Consider the following 20,988-nt stretch of genomic DNA (forward strand, 5'->3'; position numbering starts at 1 on the left):
ACTTTGGGTCCAAGTTTGTTCTTTCCTGAGAATTATAAATCATGTACACAGGACAACTAAATATATATAAAAAAGAAATTAGGTAGTTTACCTTGCCACATCTCTGTTGATGTCTTCAACCCTATTGCAGTTGATGGTGATTGATTTATGGCACAACAAGTGGTTTTATCAGCTTTTGCCCAAAAAAGACTTGGCTAAATCTGCAGTTTGCAACATAGTTCGTGTTCTTCCTAGAAGAGTCATATTCATTCGTTATGCTACATCATTTTTTTAAGACGTATATGCAACTGTGTATTGTCGTTGAATGCCTGCTTGCTTCCAAAATATTAGAAAAATTACCATCGACATATTCTCCTCTATTATCTGTCCTTAAACACTTGATCTTCTTTCCAAATTCAAGTTCTAACTTTGTTTTGAACTCCTTGAACATTGCAAACACATTTGAATTCATCTTTTAGACTCTAATTTGTTGTTGTGATTTGTGGTGCTTTTGTCTCCTCTAGCCTCCATGGCCGATCTATTCTCTGCACCGTTCGCATTAGCTACAAACGAAGCCTTTTCGCATCGTGCTGTGACTCTGCCATGCGTGCTGCCAAAGACCCGATGAAGAAGGAGAAAAAAAAGAGAAGTTTGAGGAGCTACTACTGCTGCTGCGGCTATTATTCCTCCTGAAACTCCATTATGCCACCACCACCGTACGTGAAGGGGGAGAAATAGAAGTTAAGAGATGTAGATTTTGCAGCAAGAACGAGCCTCTCTAAATGTTAAGATTAATGATTTGAAAATTTTAATAATAAATAAAAATACCACATAATCATATTGCTTTGAGAGTTTGTCATCTTATCACTAACATTTACCACGTTAGTATTTTCTGCCCATGGTAAGCAGTTAATTAATGGTTGATCATTTTTGTTAAATTTAATAATTTTTCGGAGACTAATTTACTGTTTATGTTTTTTAAAATTATATTTGTTGGTGTTAAAATATTTCAGGTATTATTTTAATAGTTTACTCTTTAGAAGCGAGCAAACATCCCCTTTTTTTTTCAATACGCTACTAAGAATATGTGATACATACCAATTAATTTAAAATTATATAAACAATTAGATGTTAATTTCAAATAAACGTTTCACTCAAATTATTTTTGCAATGTAAATAAAACAGAGAAAATAATATTACAGTCGCTAAAATTGAACAGAGGAATATGAAGATATTTATTTCTGTGTTATAAGAAAATTAATTTTTCTTCCTAATAAAATTTGTTAAATATGATCTTAATTACTAAAAAGTCTTTTTTATATATTTCATTTCATTTAATATTTAAAATGATGATGTATGTCATATATCAATACATCAATCTAGTGATACTAATTAGAGTTAGATACAGATCATCTATATGTTTTTATATAATAATTTAAACCTTTTAAAATGTAGTTCATCATACTATACCAAAATTTTTATAGCGAAAAGTCTAACGTTAAAGATAGAATTTGAAGATAAAGAAAAAATAAAACCTATACATTGTTTAAAGTTTTAAATATAAGATTATTCATGTGTTTCTAGTTTAGAATACGAGACTTGTTAACTCAACTTAAAATGAGAAGGAAAACGAAAAAGCCTCGAACCAAAATGGAAATAAGGCCAATAATTTTGTACTTGATTTGTAAAAGGAATATATATAGACATATACGTAATATGTGTGGGGTGTGTTTGTGGCGTACAACTGGTTAGAGGAAGGAATCCGAAAGCGGATAATGTTTGATAATGACTCACGGGATGCCTCCATCCCTCAACCAACTTGTGTTACAAAGTAGTTGCTTATGTTTCTGACTTTCTGTACACATATATCATATATCCACCTACTAACGCATCCATCTCCATCATCATTGTTCTCACCACCCGTGAGGCATCCCTGCATTCATCCTGCACAGATATGAAAACCACCTTACGGTGGTCCATCTCCATGCAAAACATCCTTATTAGACTTCCAATTTAGGTTGGTTATTCTTGCCATCTCTCTCACTTTACCTTCTTAAAGAGAAGGAAAAGGGGCAACCTATCTTACTAATAATAAGAAACGGGTGAATAGGCATTGTTAGTGGAAAGGAAGTAATTAATTGGGATTTATCAGCACCGATGCTTCCGGATTCCGGAATACAATGGGATTTGCATATAAGTTGAAAATTATGAGTGTTATATTCAGTTGTCTGATCAACCTTTCAATCAGTTTTGAATATATAAATATTTAAATGATCTGTTTATAGTTCCTTTGTTCGATTTTTGTGTCAAGGCATGAGACTAATAGAATGGCCAATAGCACATTGCAATTTATTAATGCTATCAAAAATAGAAGATAGGCTTCAGGACTATAATACACTTGCCCTTTTAACGATTTTACTATTGGACAGAGATCTAGGAGCGGTTGTACAAGATACAACTGATGCAGTTACGCACATGTATGCTAACTTCTGTTCTAACAAAATAATTTTCTTTTTGTGTTGCAGTAAAAGAACCACCTATTGGATGTTACCATCTGAGAACGGTTGCTGACATTAGGCTATGTCCCTATCAAACTATAACTTGACAGCAAAAATCTTGATCCTGGTAACAAAAGCTTGTTGGTTGTTGCACATTGACAATCTTTTGTCGTCACCTAATTCCCAAGCTCCTGGAACATGTTAGTTAGAGAGCAGGAGATATAATTAACCAAATTTACCAGACATAACCATAGAGTAGTGCGAATCATTGATACCTTGCAGTCAACCGAGAACCAACTTCACTCATGCAATGTTCATTCCCGCTATGAATTTTGTTCCCCCCAAAGATGAAAGGCTTATCCTACATATTTGTGTCCGATGGAAGATGAATATTTAATGTTTATAATATAAAAGAAACCTATGTAAAAATAATAGGCTCGGTGCAAGCCCTGTGTTCTTCAGATTGTCATATTACCTTCTGATTCAGATGAAAAGAACTTATATTTTCTTTTAAATCCTTGCAGCAAGAAAAACCAGGGAGAAAAAAAAAAACTCACTAAGGTACCGCAAAAAAAAATCATTATATTTAATACAATAAGTTTAAAATAACAAGAATGATAGGAATTAAATTGAAAAACCTTTCTGAACATCATGGAATGCTGAGGCTGGTTGATGTGAGATCCATTATTTGACTGGATTTCAGAGGTTAGGGATAGCTAGTCCCAAGAAAAAGGAGAACAAACAAGAATGATAGGAATTAAATTGAAAATAGCAATACTGGTGAAATTAAGAATTTGTAATTGTTATGTAAGAAAAAGACTAGCAAGAATTCACCTTGCTAAACAGTTCAATTGGAAGGTTGTGCTGAACCCTCTTTTCTGTTTGGAAATTGAATTCCTGTATTAATTAACACAAGATGTGACATCATTATATTTTTTCTATCTGAAAATATATTATGGGGTGAAAACAGATGAACCAACTCACTGTCGGCACTGTGGATTCCTGCTTTCTATTCCGGAAAACACCAATATCTCCTTTACTTGAAAGTATCTGCAAAGGCATTAGGGAGTTGCTAGTACAATAGATCAAACTAAGAAGGGAGCAAAAAGTAGAACCTACTTAATCCAAAAAAAAAAAAAACAACAAAAATATAATGGATTCCAAAAACTTAAATAAAATGCATCAATCTAAGATAGTACAAACTTTAAAGTAATATATTCAAATATCCTTAGAATATAATTCGTGCTTATACTTTCCAACTTTATTACAACGTCTTGTTACCTTCCTATTAAGAGGCCGAGCTTTAAAGTTATGTGCAAAATCCAATCCATCATGCTTTGGAGCACTCATGGGAGTCATGGCAGATGGCCTATGCAAAAAGAGTACATTGAAGTTAGTCTCATTTCACGAATTATCATGTTACACTTAACATAATGCCATTTGTTACCTTCTCAAATCCCTGCCTCTATTTACTGTGGAAGAAGGAGGTTTGTCCAATCCCTGAAACTAACAAACTCAATTTCTGATGGAGTAATCATAGATATCTTCTACAGGTCTACAGGAAAATAAAGAAATATACGGCTGGCCAATCATAAGAGTTAGCAGCTTAAAAAAATTCGTATTTAATGCATTTCATATTGGTAGGATATGAGAAACTTTGAATACATACACTACACATGTCATGAAACACCAAAGTTTCTAAGAATTAGATGAACCTTGTCAGAATCTTTGCAGCGAAGTAAAGATGATGAAGTAGCGGATGAGTGTTGCATGGCCCTCTCCCATGTCTTCAGGTGAAATTCCTGAGAAACAAGACACAAAATATCTGAGCTTCAAAATAAATAATGCAGAACTCGTTTTGCTAATTAGTTGTTGTCTCGCCAGCAAAATCTTTTTCCATTTCTATATAACTCATGAAATAGTGACAAAAGAAAAAAACATAGATGAACCAAGAAAGCACGTGTTGAGAACTTACTTGAAATTCAGGCAACTGCGGAGTGCTCCTCTTGGGCAGTGGCAATGTAGGAGCATTAAGAATCTAGATTGTGGGCAAAATAGTTAAAAAGAGAGGACGGAGAAAGATTCACCAAAATTTGAAACCAAAGTCTATCAACTACAAATACTAACTTTTCTGTTTAATGGGCGTGCTTTGAATCTGGGCCCAGCCACTGTCACATGTTCTGCCTCTACAACATTTTTTGGTCTGAAACAGCCGCATATAACATCTTCAGTTTAATTTCTTGAGGAACATAATCCACAATAGCAAATTTCACTGAAAACTAAAACAACAAACCTTATCCTTTGTGCTCTATGAGCAGTTTCAAGTTCAGGCTCCCTAGGAATAGTAATCCTCAATTTGGTGTGTCTAGAGTTTTCTTCAGTAGTTACAATCTGCAATAATATACAAATTTACAGACATCATCATGTGGACCTCTTTCCTGCCTTTCCAGATATAGTCCTCTGCCCAAAGAACTTTAATTACTCGTATTATTCCAATTTACAAGGTCTCATTAGTCCTTAACCATTTTTTAATATTTTTCAATCATCACAACGGTGATGTCACAGGAAACAAAGAATAGAGAATTCAATCTTCTGCTTACAAACTCAAATAGTAAAAAGAATGAAAAAAAAGTCGGGGTGGGGGAACATATTTTAGACACAACAAAATCCCCAACATGTCAAATGGAAGGTATTTAGCAATTTATAAAATCAATTTTTTAACAAAGGGAATATTCAAGAACTCTGCACTAGAATTTATAGTTTCCTACCTTGTTAGGTGCCTTATGTACAAAATTAGTTTGCTGAATCACATCACCAACCTGCCATAGAGATAGATATGGTAAGTATTTCAAATGCACTGTGTAAAATAAATGAACTTCCCAACAGCAGTTAAGCCACACTTAATTCCCAATTTACGGTCCAGTACTTCCATGGTACTACCAACCGAACATGAGAGCCAAATTTAATATACACAATCTATTAAATTGTTACCCATGAAAGCATCAATTAAGCTCTCATAACCTCCTTAGAGTATTATTTCTAATAAATAAAAATGTAATGCAGGCTTAGCGATAATTTTATAAGATGTTATATCTCCAACTAACTCGGAATTGCACAAATTTACAGCTGTAAATGATAAATTTTAAGATCGGTTTCTGGCATATACTAATTGGTTCAATCAGACAAATATAACACCCATCTCTCAGTTATTAGTTAAACAGAGAGGAAGAGGAATAGAGTAATTTACAGACCTTGCGCGAGTGACCATCCTCTAATTTCTGCCGTTTTGAAGCTTGAGTTTCTACCCCAGAAAAGGTAGACAAATTCATTTCCTTGTTCTGAGATAACTTCTGAAACCTGAAACAATGGGAAAATTGTAGATGGCATAAAGAAAAAAAAAAGGTAAATTCAGTTCTTTCTGCATCCGCAGATCAGAAAGCATGAGCTAGCATCACCAGCCTCAGAAAAACTAGGGGAAAAGAAAGTAGAAAATAGTCCTGCAGGCCAACTGGTTACGAGTACATGACTTACAAAGAACATAGTAATTGCGAAGGCTGCATTTAAGATGATGTATCATGTTGAGAGAACAGAAATCTTGTGGAGAAATGCAAATACCATCAAACACGCAAACCTTGTGAACTAATAATATGTTAATTGTTTGCTTTTCGGATAATAGTTCATGCCTCCCTAACTATGAAAATGTATAAGCTAGTCAGAAAATCACCTCGAAGCAACATTTTGAGGAGCCCGATTTTGCTTAGCCAGCTGACTAGCTGTAGGTTTCATTAGTGTTGAACCCTTTCTCACAGTGGATTTAGCCTTTGATTTCAAACTGTTCCCGATTGTCTTACTGGTAAAGGTTAGTCCTAAAAGAGACAAATACTTGTCAAGCGATAAGCGGGAATAAAAAGAGGGAATTTAAAAAAAAAAAAAAAAGCTACAAATAAGCGAAAGAGAATCTGATGAATTGTGAAAAAATCAATAAAATACTATAGTTGACATATAAGGTTAAAAAACTCAGAGCAGTTTGAGCACCAGGAATTACAGATAGGGTTTCTAATTAAAGAGAAAAATTGGTAAATTCTTGTGATGCAGTTCATCATTCAATGCATTTAGAAGAATCACAATATACGATTACTAGGTGAACAACTTCTTTCAGAGAACAGTGTCCCGATCTATGATCATTCAATCACGTTGATTACCTGTGCTATTTACTTGTAACGGTTGCATTTGCATAGCTATATCTTGCAGAACTCCAGCCACCGATTTCGAATCTATCAAAGCAGAAAGCAGCTTAGATGACAATATCAGTGAAACAAGAACTAACAACATTTCGTAAAGTAAAATAGCATAGGCATACCACCATTGAAGCATTCCAGAGAAGAGGCGCTAACATCGTCTTCTCTAAGCACAAGCTTCGAAACAAAAGCTGAAACACAAGAGATTATTGAGCTAACCAAGGTGCATTGAATGAGGCATGAGAAAGAAAGAGGAAAGGCGAAAACCGACGAGAAGGAGGGTAGCTGGCGGCCGTTTCGAACCAAAGCTCGGCTAGGCGAGCTTGAACGGGAGATTCTTGCACCGTGAAATCGAAGAAGCGCGCTGCATCAAACTCGTAATCGAGGTCGATTTCGTGAGCCACATAAACGTCATTCTCTATTTCCATGTCTTCCTCCTCCTCCTCCATCGTTGTGGTGGTCATCATCATCGTCGCCACCGCCTATTGCGATTGCGGGTTATGAAGCTCCGAATAGAACTCGTTGAAGAAAATGCACTGTTGAATGTTGATAGCTACTGTTACTGTTAGCCAGTCAAGCTACTGAGTACTGAGAGGGATTTTACATTTGAATACCAAATCGCCTCATTATTCAATTTAATTAAATATTATATAATATAATAATAGTATTTTGTATTTTTTTAATTTTTATGCGTTTCGTTTCATGAAATGGAAGGTTGGCAAATGCCACCACCCAGTGTTGGGTCCATTGTAACTTGTAAGTATATATCTTAATTAAGTAATAATTAATTTAATAGTAGTATACAAATTTATTCAAATAATTGTAATTAATTAGCTTGGGGTTATGGGAGAGGGGTTTTGTCTTGTTGCGCCGGGAGCTTAACCCTATGGCATATAAGTGTGTCCAGTACGTGGTAAGTGTAACGACCAAGACAGTACATCACTAACGATCCAAAATTTGAATTTGTGGGGACTGTTTGTTGGACGGATTTGCCCCTTTGGATAGGTCCTGTTTTGGTGCGGTGAGGTCAGTGCTCACATTGTGTCAAATGCGCACCACACTATAAACTGCAATTTCGGCGCCTCAGTCCTCTTTCCAATTGGCTACATTTCCCAGGACCCGAAATCCCCAGATTACCCTTAACGTTTCTCTTTTCTCACTCAGTTGGGCCGGGTCTGCACCTCTTGTTTTATTTCTGAATTTAGGACTCCACTCCACAGGTCCACTTACTCAGAATCAGAATCTAAAGGAAAATTTTCAATCACACAAAATAACGTGTCAAATATAGTCAATGCGTTTTCAGTGGCCCCAAAGAACAGAGTGAGATAGAAAATAAAAAGCCGATTATACCATGTCTTTTATTTAAGTGTTTAATTTTTATCTAATTTATTTTTATAATTAATTTTTAATATTTAAAATTAATTATTTAATTTATTTTTTATAATTAGACAATAATTTTTAGATATTATAATACACCCCATAATGAAAAGATGAATATCTCCTAAAGTGAAGAGGGGATTGATAAAGTAATAAAATAATATTTTAATTATTTTTAAATTAAGATAATAAAATTTATAAATTTAAAAATAATTAAAATATAATTTTATCATTTTATTAAATGGTCTTTAGATGAAATAGAGCTTTAGAATATAGCTCATTCAATTTTGTAGCTAAATTTGATAGTCCCAACAAACTATTTTTTGGATAAATAAATAAAAAGACATGAGTACCTGCAAAAAATACTATGAATAAAAAATATTAGATATAAAATAAAAGTTATAAAATTTAAGATGTAAGTACCTGTTTAGATTAGAAATAAAAAGTGTATAAATAATTGATGAATATAATAGCATTGATAATATAATCATTTGACCATTACTACAATAGTAATGAAGGTCATTAAACTTTTTGGTTATAAACTTAGAATTAAGACATTTAAAATTGAATTACGAAAAAATCTCTTTTCAAAATAAAAATCGAACTCAATTTATTTTGTTTTAACTTTGGTATTAAGTAGCCTTATTTTACATTTTATGAGAAAAGTATCTAAAGTAAAATAATAATAATAATAATAATAATTAAATTATTTTTAAATTTGTAAATTTTATTTATAAATTTAAAAATAATTAAAATATTATTTTATTATTTTATTAACATCTCACTTTTAAAAAAAATATTCTATTTTATAAGAGAATAAATAAATTTACGATCAATGCAAGTGAGTTATAAGTTATAACTTATTATAAGGTAAACCACAATTTTCATCTCATAACAATTTTTATGTTTAAATCTTATAAAAAGCAAACTCCGAAAAGTATCTATTAATTCATTTTTTTATTTATGTTATCATTAATTAATGTGTAAAATAACAATTAGTAAAAAATTAGTTAAGATGGATTTTTTTTTAATATCAAAATACACGTGCGTGAAAGATTAAATCATTAAATAGAAGCACCTCAATCCTTTTATATACAAGTATATAGATAATTTTTTTTTTATTTTTTTGGGATAAAAGTATAGATAATTTTAAGTTCGAAAAAAATAGATACAAGATAGGGTAAATTTCAAAAATATAATTCGTGTCTTAAAATAATCTTTTAATTTCAAGAGTGCAGGTATACCCACATAATTCAGTAACTACAAGTGGCGAATGACCAAGGTTGACGCTCCAAGGCCAAGCTGTCACACCCACAGAAGCTTGCAACGTAGTTCTTCTAAATTTATTTTATTTATCATGTCTTTGCCCAGATTTCAAAGTTTCAACTTTCAAATGTAGATTTTATTTCCTCGCTCCTTATTATTAGCTAATTTGAACTTTAGGAATTAGGGATCCATATACGTCCATGAAACTGTGTCAAATTTGTCTTTATACATAGCACAGATGAATTAGTAATCCGTAGCTAGCAGCATAAGAAAAATAATTGGACCTTGGGCATGCCTGAATACATCCAAACATATCATAGCCGTTGGTATGTTATTTGTTCAAGCTAAGACAAACTTACACATTCAAGTTGGGACCCCTATCCATTGAATTGGCAATAAGGTGCATGCATGCATGTTTTTTTTTTTTTTTTCCGCATCAACCCTATATGCAACCAGTTTCTCATCCAAGCCTCAACCTCAAATGTTCACATCCATTTTTTTACTATCCCTTGGTGTGTATTGCCATTTATTCAACTAATAGTAGTATGCATAAATTAAATATAAAACAATCTCACATATATGCAAATATTTTTAGTCGATAAAATCATAACCATATATGACCCATAAAGGTTCTAAGCGACAACTTATTATAAATCTTAAATTGCTATCTAATGACTCACAAAAGCAAGCTGTAACTGATTATGGTTGAATAACTATAGTTAATTTATTTATCATATTAAGTTAAGTTTTAGTAAGGTTAATTTTCTAATAGCTATAAATAGTAGATAACAATATGTACTCCCAAGTACTCAGTTGTTCGTTTTCAATTTTAGGTTTTGTATCTGTTCATATGACAAATCTATTGAGTCTTCTTCTTCCACCTCAATATTATTTTCTTCGCTAAAATCAAATCTAGACCGGAATTACCAAATATCTAAGAATATGTATTTGTGTGTGACCACAAGGTTTCTATATCCACTCATTCATGTTTTGTATCTGCTTAGCTTCCACGTATACATGCATGAATAAATTTTGCAATGACTACTGAGTGCAAGAGCACCTCAAATTAGGAACCAAATGTTACCGTGTCGTCTAAATACTCTATTTTTTATAGTTATACACTTATACTTTATTTTTGTTTTCAATTGTCCGTTTATTTGGTTCATTGCTGTTAATTATAATATGATAAAAACTTTTAGACTCTTTAAATTTATGGTCGCATCTAATTGGTAAACACACAAACTTGTATCGTGCATGCATGAGTTGTGCATACTTTGACGTGGATGTGTATTGTATAGTGTGTATTAGCTAGTATATATGTGATGTATATATGATGACGAGTGACCAGTGTTGAAAGAGGAGAACAATATGGAGTAATAAATAATTTAACTCAAGCTCTCTTAATAAAAGAAATGATATGTTACTTATAAGATATGACATTAAAGGAAGGATATGTGGTATTCTAGTGGATGAAGGTTTGATGGATAACTCCTTTTAGTATTTGAAGTAAAAATTTAAAAAGCAAAATATTGTAAATTTGCTATCGGATACAAATACAATGTTGACAATTGAGATTAGTGTCACATAGTAATCAAAGATTAGAAATAATGAATCCCCCGCAGCCTCTAATATATCAAAGAAAACACATGAACGCAATAGAATAGTAGTGGGATGAGAACATGATTAAATTGAAGGTTAGAGTGAGGTGGAAGAGATTCCAATAATCCAAAATTCGTGGCTATGCCTATGTTGATGTGTGTGCAATGAGCCATGAGAGTGATAGTGCCATTACAAGGAGTCGTTCAAGGCAAAGGAGGTCTCTTCTGGGGTTCCGTCATCCCCTGTGCCCTCTTCTACTTCTTCCAGCTCTACTTCAAGAACCGCCGCCACCATCGTTCTCATCCTCCTCCGCCGCCACCGCCACCACCACCACCGCATCATTCCCCGGACCCTGAACCACCGGGTTCCGACAAGCTTCATCCACATTATGTCCAAGTCTCAACTTCAAACGTCCACATCCATTTTTTTACTATCCCTTGGTGTGTATTGCCATTTATTCAACTAATAGTAGCATGCATAAATTAAATATAAAACAATCTCACATATATCCAAATATTTTTAGTCGATAAAATCATAACCATATCTGACCGATAAAGGTTCTAAGCGACAACTTATTCTAAATCTTAAGTTGTTATCTAATGTCTCACAAAAACAAGCTGTAACTGATTATGGTTGAATAACTATAGTTAATTTATTTACCATATTAAGTTAAGTTTTAGTAAGGTTAATTTTTTAATAGCTATAAATAGTAGATAACAATATGTACTCCCAAGTATTCAGTTGTTCGTTTTTAATTTTAGATTTTGTATTTGTTCATATGACAATTTTATTGAGTCTTCTTTTTTCACCTCAATATTATTTTCTTCGCTAAAATCAAATCTAGACCACAATTACCAAATATCTAAGAATATGTATTTGTGCATGACCGCAAGGTTTCTATATCCACTCATTCATGTTTTGTATCTGCTTAGCTTCCACATATACATGCATGAATAAATTTTGCAATGACTACTGAGTGCAAGAGCACCTCAAATTAGGAACCAAATGTTATCGTGTGGTCTAAATACTCTATTTTTTTTATAGTTATACACTGATACTTTATTTTTGTTTTCAATTGTCCGTTTATTTGTTCATTGCTGTTAATTATAATATGATAAAAACTTTTAGACTCTTTAAATTTATGGTCCCATCCAATTGGTAAACACACATAATTGAATCGTGCATGAGTTGTGCATACTTTGACGTGGATGTGTGTTGTATAGTGTGTACTAGCTAATATATATGGGATGTATATATGATGACGAGTGACCAGTGTTGAAAGAGGAGAACAATATGGAGTAATAAATAATTTAACTCAAGCTCTCTCAATAAAAGAAATGATATGTTACTTAAAAGATATACCTAAGTAACAAGGAAGGAATAAAAGGTTCGTTAGAAAAGTAGGAGAGAAAAAAGAACGATTGGATATGACATCAAAGGGAGGATATGTGGTATTCTGGTGGATGAAGGTTGGATGGATAACTCCTTTTAGTATTTGAAGTAAAAATTTAAAAAGCAAAGTATTGTAAATTTGATATGGGATACAAATACAATGTTGACAATTGAGATTAGTGTCACATAGTAATCAGAGATTAGAGATAATGATTCCCCCGCAACCTCTAGTATATCAAAGAAAACACATGAACGCAATAGAATAGTAGTGGGATGAGAACATGATTGAATTGAAGGTTAGAGTGAAGTGGAAGAGATTCCAATAATCCAAAATTCGTGGCTATGCCTATGTTGATGTGTGTGCAATGAGCCATGAGAGTGATAGTGCCATTGCAAGGAGTCGTTCAAGGCAAAGGAGGTCTCTTCTGGGGTTCCGTCATCCCCTGCGCCCTCTTCTACTTCTTCCAGCTCTACTTCAAGAACCGCCGCCACCACCACCGTTCTCCTCCTCCTCCGCCGCCGCCACCACCACCACCACCGCATCATTCTCCGGACCCTGAACCACCCGGTTCCGGCAAGCTTCATCCACATCATGTCCAAGTCTTGCCCCGCTCTCTTTCCAGGATCCTTCTATCTCCCAGAAGCCCTGCCGGACCCGCTTACGTGTCAGGCCGCGCCACCTCTGTCGCCAGAATCTCCGCTGACTCTCCTTACTACGTTGGTTTGCGCAAGGCCGCTGAGGATCCCTACCACGAGGTTCATAATCCTCATGGTGTTATTCAGCTTGGTTTGGCACATAACACGGTGAGTGAGTGTTTCTCTGTTTTTCCATTCACAATTGCTTGTGTTGTTATCTTGTTAGGTTATGAGAACTGAGTTTCGTGGATTTTGTTCTCTGTTTGGGACTTCATGTAGCTGTCTCAGGACTTGGTTCACGATTGGATTCACCAGAATGGAACCACTGCAATTTTAGGCAGAGGAATTGCACCTTACCAACCCCTTGATGGATTCATGGAACTCAAACTGGTAATTTCAGTTTCAACTACTTTTTAATTGTGATGTGCTTTGTTTAATTGAACTTGTAATGTAATGCTGAGAAATTTGATGCGCGTGACTTGGAATTCGATGGAATTTATGCATGCCATGCACGGTGATAATTTTTCACTATAATCCTGCAGGCTGTGGCTGGTTTCATGCCTCAAGTTATGGAAAAGTCAATTTTCTTCAGTCCCTCACAAATGGTACTAACTGCTGGTGCCACCTCTGCCATTGACATTCTTAGCTTCTGCTTAGCAGATCATGGAAATTCATTCCTTGTTCCAACACCTCACAGCCCTAGGTAACTCTCTAACAAACTCCTCAATTTTCAAACCTTCTTTCATGCAAGAAAACATGAAATATGCTTTGATCACCTCTTGCAGCTTTGATGGGGATATAAAATGGCGAAGTGACATCGAGATAGTAGCTGTTCCCTGCCGTAGCACTGATAACTTCAATCTAAGTATAACTGCTCTTGACCGGGCCTTTAACCAGGCAAAGAAACGGGGACAAAAAGTTCGAGGAATCATCATAACGAATCCTTCGAATCCTGTTGGAAAATTATTGGACCGGGAAACACTACTTGATATTGTGGACTTTGCTAGAGAGAAGAATATCCACATAGTCTCCAATGAAACATTTGCAGGGTCTGCTTGTGGAAGCAAAGAGTTTGTGAGCATGGTGGAAATCCTGGAAGCCGAAGAACTTGATCGCGACAGAGTTCATATAATATATAGTTTATCAAATGAACTCTCTGTTCCAGATTTTAAGGTTGGTGTCCTCTACTCCTACAATGAGAATGTCCTAGTTGCTGCTAGAAGAATGGCAAAGTTCTCAGCTCTTTCTGCTCCCACTCAGCAATTGCTTATCTCCATTCTTTCAGATACTAGATTTGTACAGAAATTCATTGAGATCAACAGACTGAGGCTTCGAAGAATGTATAACACATTTGTGGCAGAATTGAAGCAGTTAGGAATCGAGTGCACTAGCAGCAGCGGTGGTTTTTACTGTTGGGCCAACATGAGTAAATTACTCCGGTCTTATGGCGAAAAGGGAGAGCTTGAGCTCTGGGACAGATTGTTGAATGTGGCTAAGATCAATGTTACTCCAGGATCATCTTGTCACTGTATTGAACCAGGATGGTTTCGTTTTTGTTTCACTACATTGTCTGAAAAAGATGTTTCTGTAGTCATGGAACGGATTCGGCGAATCTCTGCAGCCACAAAATCAGAGAGTTGATATGGCATTAATTAGTTCTGCATATATTGTTGTTTTGGTTTACTGATTCTTTATTCTTTCCGGCATCATCCTAGAAGGAATAATCAATCATCAAGGAGAAGTTATAAGATGGAGTTCTTTTTTAAACCTCAGTTTTAAAGCCTATGCATTAGGACTTCTGTTAAGTGTATAATTGGAGCCTCTTGCATGGTATTATTTGCGTCCGCAACAATGCAAAAATTGATAATCTGATTCTGAATGTGAAGAAGCGTCTCCATCAAGAGAACAAAAGGAGTAATAATAACACAAGAATGCATAATAAGGTAAACTTGCAAGACCCAACTTTGTTTATGGGCATGATGATAGCTGTTTCTTTTTCTTCTTGCTCCATTGCCCTTAGGTTTTTCATTTATTTCATAATATTTTATATAAGAGAATTAGATACCCTTTGCCTTCAAGCTTTGTATATTGCAGCAAGAAGGTCATATTGTATTAGTAATATTTAATATTTGTTGTAATAATTGACCAAAGACTGGTGAAAGTTTGATGAGCATTTTGGATGACATCTCAGGAAAGTTCCTAAGGATGGATAAGTAATGTTGATGGCAACTTCCCTGGACAACATAATTCGAGGTGGTGTTATTGGTAATTCCGTGATGATTGAGGAGACTCCAGTCATTGCAGTATCATACAAAAACTGAGCTTGTGGCACTACACATGGGTTCTCCCTACAAGAAAGGGACGTTTGTGTTGAGAACAATCCGGAGAGTGATAAGCATCATCATTAGCTGTATTGGAATGGGAAATTGGGAATATGTTTATGAATTAAGCATGGGGCAACGTGATCAAGGTGCATAATTCCAAATCCAAAAACATGATTTGGCCTGAATTGATGCAGGTGGTGTGGTGTGTCCAAAATTTACAACCATGAAAAGCGAAGGATACACAACAAAACAAAGATTGCAAAGAAGAAATGGTAAAATATTAGAAACCGAACCATGCTAAGATGATCAGTAATTCCAAGCATTTTCATTTTCAAAGACAATGGAATGAAACAAATGCCTTTTATTGCAAAATGTACCCAATTCTATGAAGAGAAAAAAAAATGACAATATAAAAATGAATGAAAAAGAATTTTTGTCTTGCTGCTTCTATAACACAACCAATTAGCAAGTAGCTTAGTGTGCTCCCAATCCATTTCTAATGGACTCAAGGACCTGGACAACCTCAGCCATGCTTGGTCTCCTTAATGGATCCTCCGAGGTACAAATTAGTCCCAACTTCATAACCTGAATTAACTCATTCTCAGCAAATCCCAATAAGTTTCTGTCAAAGCAATTTGAAGCTGAACCAACCTCTAACAAACTTCTTACATATTCACATAAGATGACCACCTCACTTGTTGTTGGACTTTCTACTGGCTTCCTACCTGTAACCAGCTCCAAAAGAATGACCCCAAAACTGTACACATCACACTTCTCACTCTGCCTTAGGCTTTGAGCCAACTCTGGTGCGACATAGCCGACTACATTGTGGAACTTGGTCAGACCGTAATTGTCCAAAATGGGGAGCAACTTTCCTAAACCATAATCAGACAACTTAGCCTCATACTTGTGATCTAAGAGTATGTTAGAGGATTTAATGTTGAGATGAAGAATTGGAGGTCTGCAGTCGTGGTGAAGATAGGCTAGTGCTCTTGCAGTACCAAGTGCAATTTGGAACCTTCTAGACCAATATAACTCCCTGTTGCTACTGCTAGTGCTTGTTCCTGGATATCCAATCCCATGTAGATTATCGTAGAGATTCCCATTAGGGACAAACTCTGATAGTATCAATTGCATTGAAGAGGACCAATAGTAACCTTGTAAAGAAACCAAATTTGGGTGTTGGAGGTTGCCTAGTCGTCCAATCTCGTGTTCGAATTCTTCCTGGTTTCGGATCCTTCCCAAAGTCTCAAGCTTCTTCACTGCAATTGAGATGCCGCCTTCAAAATCAGTTCTGTACACTGTTCCAATTGATCCGCCACCTATTATAGACTCTTTGTCAAGCAATGCTTTTGTACCTGCCTCCCAATCTTCATATTTTGATGGTAAACTTTTGCTAAACAGAACCAGCTTTCCAATTATAACATTTGATTCTGTTGATGATCCAAGGGGTGTGCTCTCAACAACCATGATCTCATCACTGTCTTTTTTTCGACGACGAGCCCTAATATTCATGATGGTTACCAAACAAACCCCTGCAAGGATCAGAGCTGCAGCAACAATCGCAACAATTGCTGAGATGCTTAGAACTTTAGTCTTCCCAGGTGCTGAAGGTGACGGAGTTCCCTTCGCCGAGCAAGAGGTGTCCAAAGGAGCACCACAGAGAAAAGGATTATTGGAAAAAGCAGATGGACCAAAACGCTGTATGGTTTCAATTTGAGGAATGAGACCGGATAGATTGTTGAATGAAAGATCAAAATGAGTCATGTTTCCTAAATTTCCAAGAGTAGATGGGATTAAACTAGATAGTGAATTATGTGACAGATCTAGGTATTGCAACCTTGACAGGTTTCCTAGGCTTGGTGGTATGCTTCCATTGAGCCGGTTCTGATGTAAGTCGAGGGATTCCAAGTATGTCATGTTGTATAGGGTCTGAGGAATCTCACCTTCTAAGCTATTACCAGAAAGGTCCCTGCAGCAACATGAAAGAATGAACTCAGATGTAATCCATAAGATCAAGTTTAATGTATATGTCAGTTTGAGAAAGTTAAGGAACTCACAACTGAAGAAGAAATCTGCAATTGCTTATGTCAGCAGGAATTTCACCAATGAGGTTTAGATTGTGCAAATCTAGAACTTCAAGCAGCTCAATGTTGCCAAAACCTTTGGGAATCATTCCACTTATTGAGTTATTACCCAATCTGATAACTAGTAGTTTTTGCAATTCCTGAATATCAACTGGGATACTCCCTTTCAGTCTATTCAACTCCAAGGCCAAGAGCTTTAGGTTCTTGCATCTAATTATGCTGGAGGGAAATTCTCCATCCAAATCATTCCCGGAACCATCAAAGAATTCTAATCTCTCACTACAGGTTGTGATCTCAGAAATATTTCCTCCGAACCTATTATAGGATATATTGAAATAAGTAAGATTTTGCATTTCAAGGATGCTGAATGGAGCCAAATCTGTGAACATATTACTACCGAAATCCAAATGTTTCAAGCTCCGGCAAGGTGATATGAGACCTTTCACACTCCCTGATAAGGCATTGCTTCTCAGTGACACATATGACAAGCTCGGAATATCACAAAGCCGCGAAGGGACAGCACCGGTCAGATTATTGTAAGAAAGATCAAATCCTTCAAGGTTGGAGCAATTCTCCAATGACACAGGAATTGGACCAGCAAGGTTGTTATGAGAAAGAGACACAAACCTGGTTTTGTAACAGTACCTGAACAAGGCTGAAGGTATCTCCCCAGTGAAGCCATTCTTGGACAAATCTAGAAACCGAATGTTTGGCAAATCACCAATGAACTCTGGGATTGAACCAGATAACGCATTGGAGCTCAAATTGATCTTCCACAATGTGTGAAGATCAGCATAATCATCTGGGATGTTACCCTTGAACCGGTTCCCAAACAATGTCAATGTCCTCAACCTCTTCAAACCAGACAATGCTGGAGACAACACCCCAGCCAAGCTAGTGTTCCAAAGAATGATCCTTTCCACAGAACCTTCATCGTTGCAGAAAACACCTCTGTAATCTTGGCAGGGGTTTCCACTGGAAACCCATGAACTCAAGCTGTTGAAAGGGTCCTCTGTGATGTTGCCCTTAAATTGTTGCAGAATCTCTCTCTCAGTGGCTGGTGATACCGTCACACAAGAAACCAAGAGGAGAATGGAGCATAACAGAGCATGAAAGAGGTTAATTTGGCGGTGTTTTCTCATGCTCTCGAAACAGAGGCGTCGTCGGTGGGAATGTGATTACCCGTTAGGCATTATTATCACTGTTGGAACCAAATTGCGGTGGAGATTGTGGTTGTTGTTTCCTCTCAGCTGCAAAGTTTGAGTCTTTGCAACTGTTGAACCAATGAGAAACGAAGAACATGAACATCAGCATCATCATCACCAACCGGGAGCATCCTCAATAAAGGGGGCCGAGCTTGGAGAAGAAAGAGAAAAAAAGAAGAAAATAAAAATGATTACTTGGAAAGTTCTGTGGACTAATAAAGTAACCCTTTTAATCCCTTGTTCGATTTGTATGATTTGATGTTTGTGGGGTGGAAATGGTGGGATAAAAATGTGAGCTTGAAGTGGAGAGAGAGGGAATGAAAGGCAAGGAGGAGTGGGAGAGTAAATGGAGGATGGTGGAAATGGTGGCTGTAGCTTTGCTGGAAAGGGAAGCAGGTGAGAGGGAATTAATAAATAAGGGGTCTTCACTCTTCACTCTTCTCTTCTCTTCTCTTGTTTCTTTTAGTAGTAATAAATAGTGTTGGATTGTGTTGTGAAATATAAATTGAGAACCTTGTTGTTGCCACCAACTGCAGAGTGAAGACTCAACCACGTGCATTAGAGTGGCACACACTAACTCACTCACTTACCCTTATTCATATGCAAATGATGCCCTTTCTTCAATGGAAAGTGGAAACCTCAACTATTATTATGTGTACTGTCCTATATGTGTGTTTGAGCTTGAGTTCTCACTTCTCAGTTACTAGCACCAGCACCACTAAGTTGTCCTGTTCCTGTGTTGTTTTAAGTAGGGACCAGTTTCTCTTACCCAGGCATTTATTCTTCCCCACCAACCAAGCCACCACCACCACCTTAATCACTATCTCAATTATACTACTGCCACTACTCCTATGCAACAGATAGATAGATAGATATAGATATATTGAATATGCTTTGAAGTTTGAACATTCAACTTAAACAAGAAGAAGATGGTGGATTGATGATAGAGGCAGTGAGCTGTTTTGTCTGTAGTAGCGTTTCTTGGTGAAGGCTTTTGCTTTGCTTTTATTCCAAGACATGTTATGTATCCGTTTTATTAGGGATACCTTTATTAGTTGGAATTCGTCGTAATTACCAGCTTTTATTACAAAGTAGTTAGTATTAATCAACTACGGTACCAATAATGGAAAATGTAGTCACATCATAGTACTAGCATTTACTTCTACATTATTACTTATTAATGTATTGAATTATTGGGTTTCGTTAATTGAAAAAAAAAAACGCTTGGAGTGAGTCAGGTATCACATTTAGAGACAAACATCAGAATTGATATCTATAAATAGAATAATGCGGTACTACGCTTTTTTTAAACTAATGTTATTACGTCTTTTTTACTGTGCTTATGTTGCAAGACCATGAAAAACTAAAATCATGAGTTTTATTTAAAAATTTATTGTTGACAAATAAATTACTATATATATAAAATTAAATTTAAATATTTAATATTTATTTAAGTAAATTAATAAACTGACTATTAGACTAATTTAATTCGATTTCCTTCCTACTACTTTAAAGACCTAAGATGTATACTTTGTTTATTTAATATTTGTTGAAGTAATAACAACTTACAACTAAATAATTGGTGTTAAGAGAATATTCTAACAGCGAGCAATACAAGAATTGTGATGCGACCACAACGAGTCTTTGACACGCGGCATATACTTCGCTGTCTTGCCCGTTGTATTAGGTGATTTTAGCCCTCCAATTTATTTTATGTATTAAATACATGGAAGAAAATTGGTCCTTCTCTAATTTGGTTCTTTTCATTTTCAACGGTTTTTATTTTATTTATAATTTTATAAACCTGCGATTATTTTCCGAGTCGTCCCTTTCTTTAACGTTACTTCCTTTTGTTGAACCTTTTCTTTTAGCATTTGACTAAGCAGTGAAAAGCTTGTGGATCCATTGTCTTTTCACTTTAAATTCGAGAATTCTCTGTCTGTCTTAAATAAAAGAGAGTGGGGTTTGATCCACTGTTAAAACATAAACACAACAAAATGACGAATTGACACATACAATATGCAATATAATAAGGGTATGTTTCCATGTAATCCAAAAAAAAAAAAAAGTGAATGTCTCCTATAGGTTTCCTTTTGCCACGGTTTCTGCCATATTTTCCAAATGCATTTATTTGGTGCTTTTTCTATCTATCTAATAAGAATAAGAAAGAAGCATGGTTGGCTGGCTTGTTTCACTTGTGGACCCAGGTCCCTCATTTTATCTCTTGCTTTTTTCTACTAACCACTACTCAAAATGGTCTTTTTTTTTTCCTCTAAAGAAAATATAAAAAATCGAGTATAAATATCTCAGTTAAATAAGATAAATTGAATACCAGAACGGTATGAAAAATGTTATTCGTATATTAGAATTAGTATTCGTTTTTTGGA

At 35.4% G+C, this 20,988-nt stretch overlaps 3 protein-coding genes and 1 long non-coding RNA gene across 10 annotated transcripts; 2 read left to right on the forward strand and 2 right to left on the reverse strand.

Annotated features, from left to right (window-relative positions):
- The first annotated feature begins 1,791 nt into the window (after nucleotides 1-1,791).
- LOC140179600 (uncharacterized) lies at nucleotides 1,792-2,992 on the forward strand. Its single transcript, XR_011873167.1, has 2 exons — nucleotides 1,792-1,996; nucleotides 2,505-2,992. It is a non-coding gene; the product is annotated as an uncharacterized lncRNA (long non-coding RNA).
- Nucleotides 2,300-7,442, reverse strand: LOC112749567 (protein TPX2). 6 transcript variants are annotated; one of them, XM_072218629.1, is made up of 18 exons: nucleotides 6,987-7,442; nucleotides 6,838-6,906; nucleotides 6,680-6,751; nucleotides 6,202-6,343; nucleotides 5,729-5,834; nucleotides 5,246-5,296; nucleotides 4,771-4,868; nucleotides 4,605-4,680; nucleotides 4,453-4,515; nucleotides 4,193-4,279; nucleotides 3,925-3,977; nucleotides 3,759-3,846; nucleotides 3,462-3,527; nucleotides 3,312-3,374; nucleotides 3,116-3,193; nucleotides 2,953-2,994; nucleotides 2,753-2,838; nucleotides 2,300-2,653 (listed from the first exon to the last, which is right to left on the reverse strand). In XM_072218629.1, exons 1-18 carry the CDS (start codon nucleotides 7,183-7,185, stop codon nucleotides 2,650-2,652), a joined length of 1,443 nt encoding a protein of 480 aa, XP_072074730.1. In that variant the 5' UTR covers nucleotides 7,186-7,442; the 3' UTR covers nucleotides 2,300-2,649. The 6 variants fall into 6 exon arrangements, with proteins under 6 accessions (XP_072074730.1, XP_025653640.1, XP_025653641.1 ...); XM_025797855.3 differs by having other exon boundaries at nucleotides 2,300-2,668; XM_025797856.3 differs by having other exon boundaries at nucleotides 3,925-3,983.
- A 3,638-nt stretch (nucleotides 7,443-11,080) lies between these two features.
- LOC112749570 (probable aminotransferase ACS10) lies at nucleotides 11,081-15,168 on the forward strand. 2 transcript variants are annotated; one of them, XM_025797862.3, is made up of 4 exons: nucleotides 11,081-13,153; nucleotides 13,265-13,375; nucleotides 13,528-13,688; nucleotides 13,771-15,168. In XM_025797862.3, exons 1-4 carry the CDS (start codon nucleotides 12,722-12,724, stop codon nucleotides 14,624-14,626), a joined length of 1,560 nt encoding a protein of 519 aa, XP_025653647.1. In that variant the 5' UTR covers nucleotides 11,081-12,721; the 3' UTR covers nucleotides 14,627-15,168. The 2 variants fall into 2 exon arrangements, with proteins under 2 accessions (XP_025653647.1, XP_025653648.1); XM_025797863.3 differs by having other exon boundaries at nucleotides 11,164-13,153; nucleotides 13,274-13,375; nucleotides 13,771-14,752.
- A 397-nt stretch (nucleotides 15,169-15,565) lies between these two features.
- Nucleotides 15,566-19,816, reverse strand: LOC112749569 (probable LRR receptor-like serine/threonine-protein kinase At1g12460). The gene is made up of 2 exons (XM_025797861.3): nucleotides 17,370-19,816; nucleotides 15,566-17,281 (listed from the first exon to the last, which is right to left on the reverse strand). Exons 1-2 carry the CDS (start codon nucleotides 18,536-18,538, stop codon nucleotides 15,784-15,786), a joined length of 2,667 nt encoding a protein of 888 aa, XP_025653646.1. The 5' UTR covers nucleotides 18,539-19,816; the 3' UTR covers nucleotides 15,566-15,783.
- Nucleotides 19,817-20,988: the final 1,172 nt, after the last annotated feature.

This window comes from Arachis hypogaea, chromosome 15 (assembly GCF_003086295.3).
Source record: "Arachis hypogaea cultivar Tifrunner chromosome 15, arahy.Tifrunner.gnm2.J5K5, whole genome shotgun sequence".
Lineage (NCBI taxonomy): Eukaryota > Viridiplantae > Streptophyta > Magnoliopsida > Fabales > Fabaceae > Arachis > Arachis hypogaea.

What these genes read in the sequence shown, in the direction of transcription:
- LOC112749567 (XM_025797853.3), bottom strand. Translation starts at nt 7,185, where the DNA reads ATGATGATGACCACCACAACGATGGAGGAGGAGGAGGAAGACATGGAA. An exon ending in ATTCCATGATGTTCAGAAAG is followed by an intron (nt 2,995 to 3,115) that starts GTTTTTCAATTT and finishes TCTTGCTGCAAG; the next exon opens with GATTTAAAAGAAAATATAAG. An exon ending in CTTTTCATCTGAATCAGAAG is followed by an intron (nt 2,839 to 2,952) that starts GTAATATGACAA and finishes ACAAATATGTAG; the next exon opens with GATAAGCCTTTCATCTTTGG.
- LOC112749570 (XM_025797862.3), top strand. Translation starts at nt 12,722, where the DNA reads ATGAGAGTGATAGTGCCATTGCAAGGAGTCGTTCAAGGCAAAGGAGGT. An exon ending in GATTCATGGAACTCAAACTG is followed by an intron (nt 13,376 to 13,527) that starts GTAATTTCAGTT and finishes ATAATCCTGCAG; the next exon opens with GCTGTGGCTGGTTTCATGCC. An exon ending in CCAACACCTCACAGCCCTAG is followed by an intron (nt 13,689 to 13,770) that starts GTAACTCTCTAA and finishes CACCTCTTGCAG; the next exon opens with CTTTGATGGGGATATAAAAT.
- LOC112749569 (XM_025797861.3), bottom strand. Translation starts at nt 18,538, where the DNA reads ATGAGAAAACACCGCCAAATTAACCTCTTTCATGCTCTGTTATGCTCC. An exon ending in TGCAGATTTCTTCTTCAGTT is followed by an intron (nt 17,282 to 17,369) that starts GTGAGTTCCTTA and finishes ATGTTGCTGCAG; the next exon opens with GGACCTTTCTGGTAATAGCT.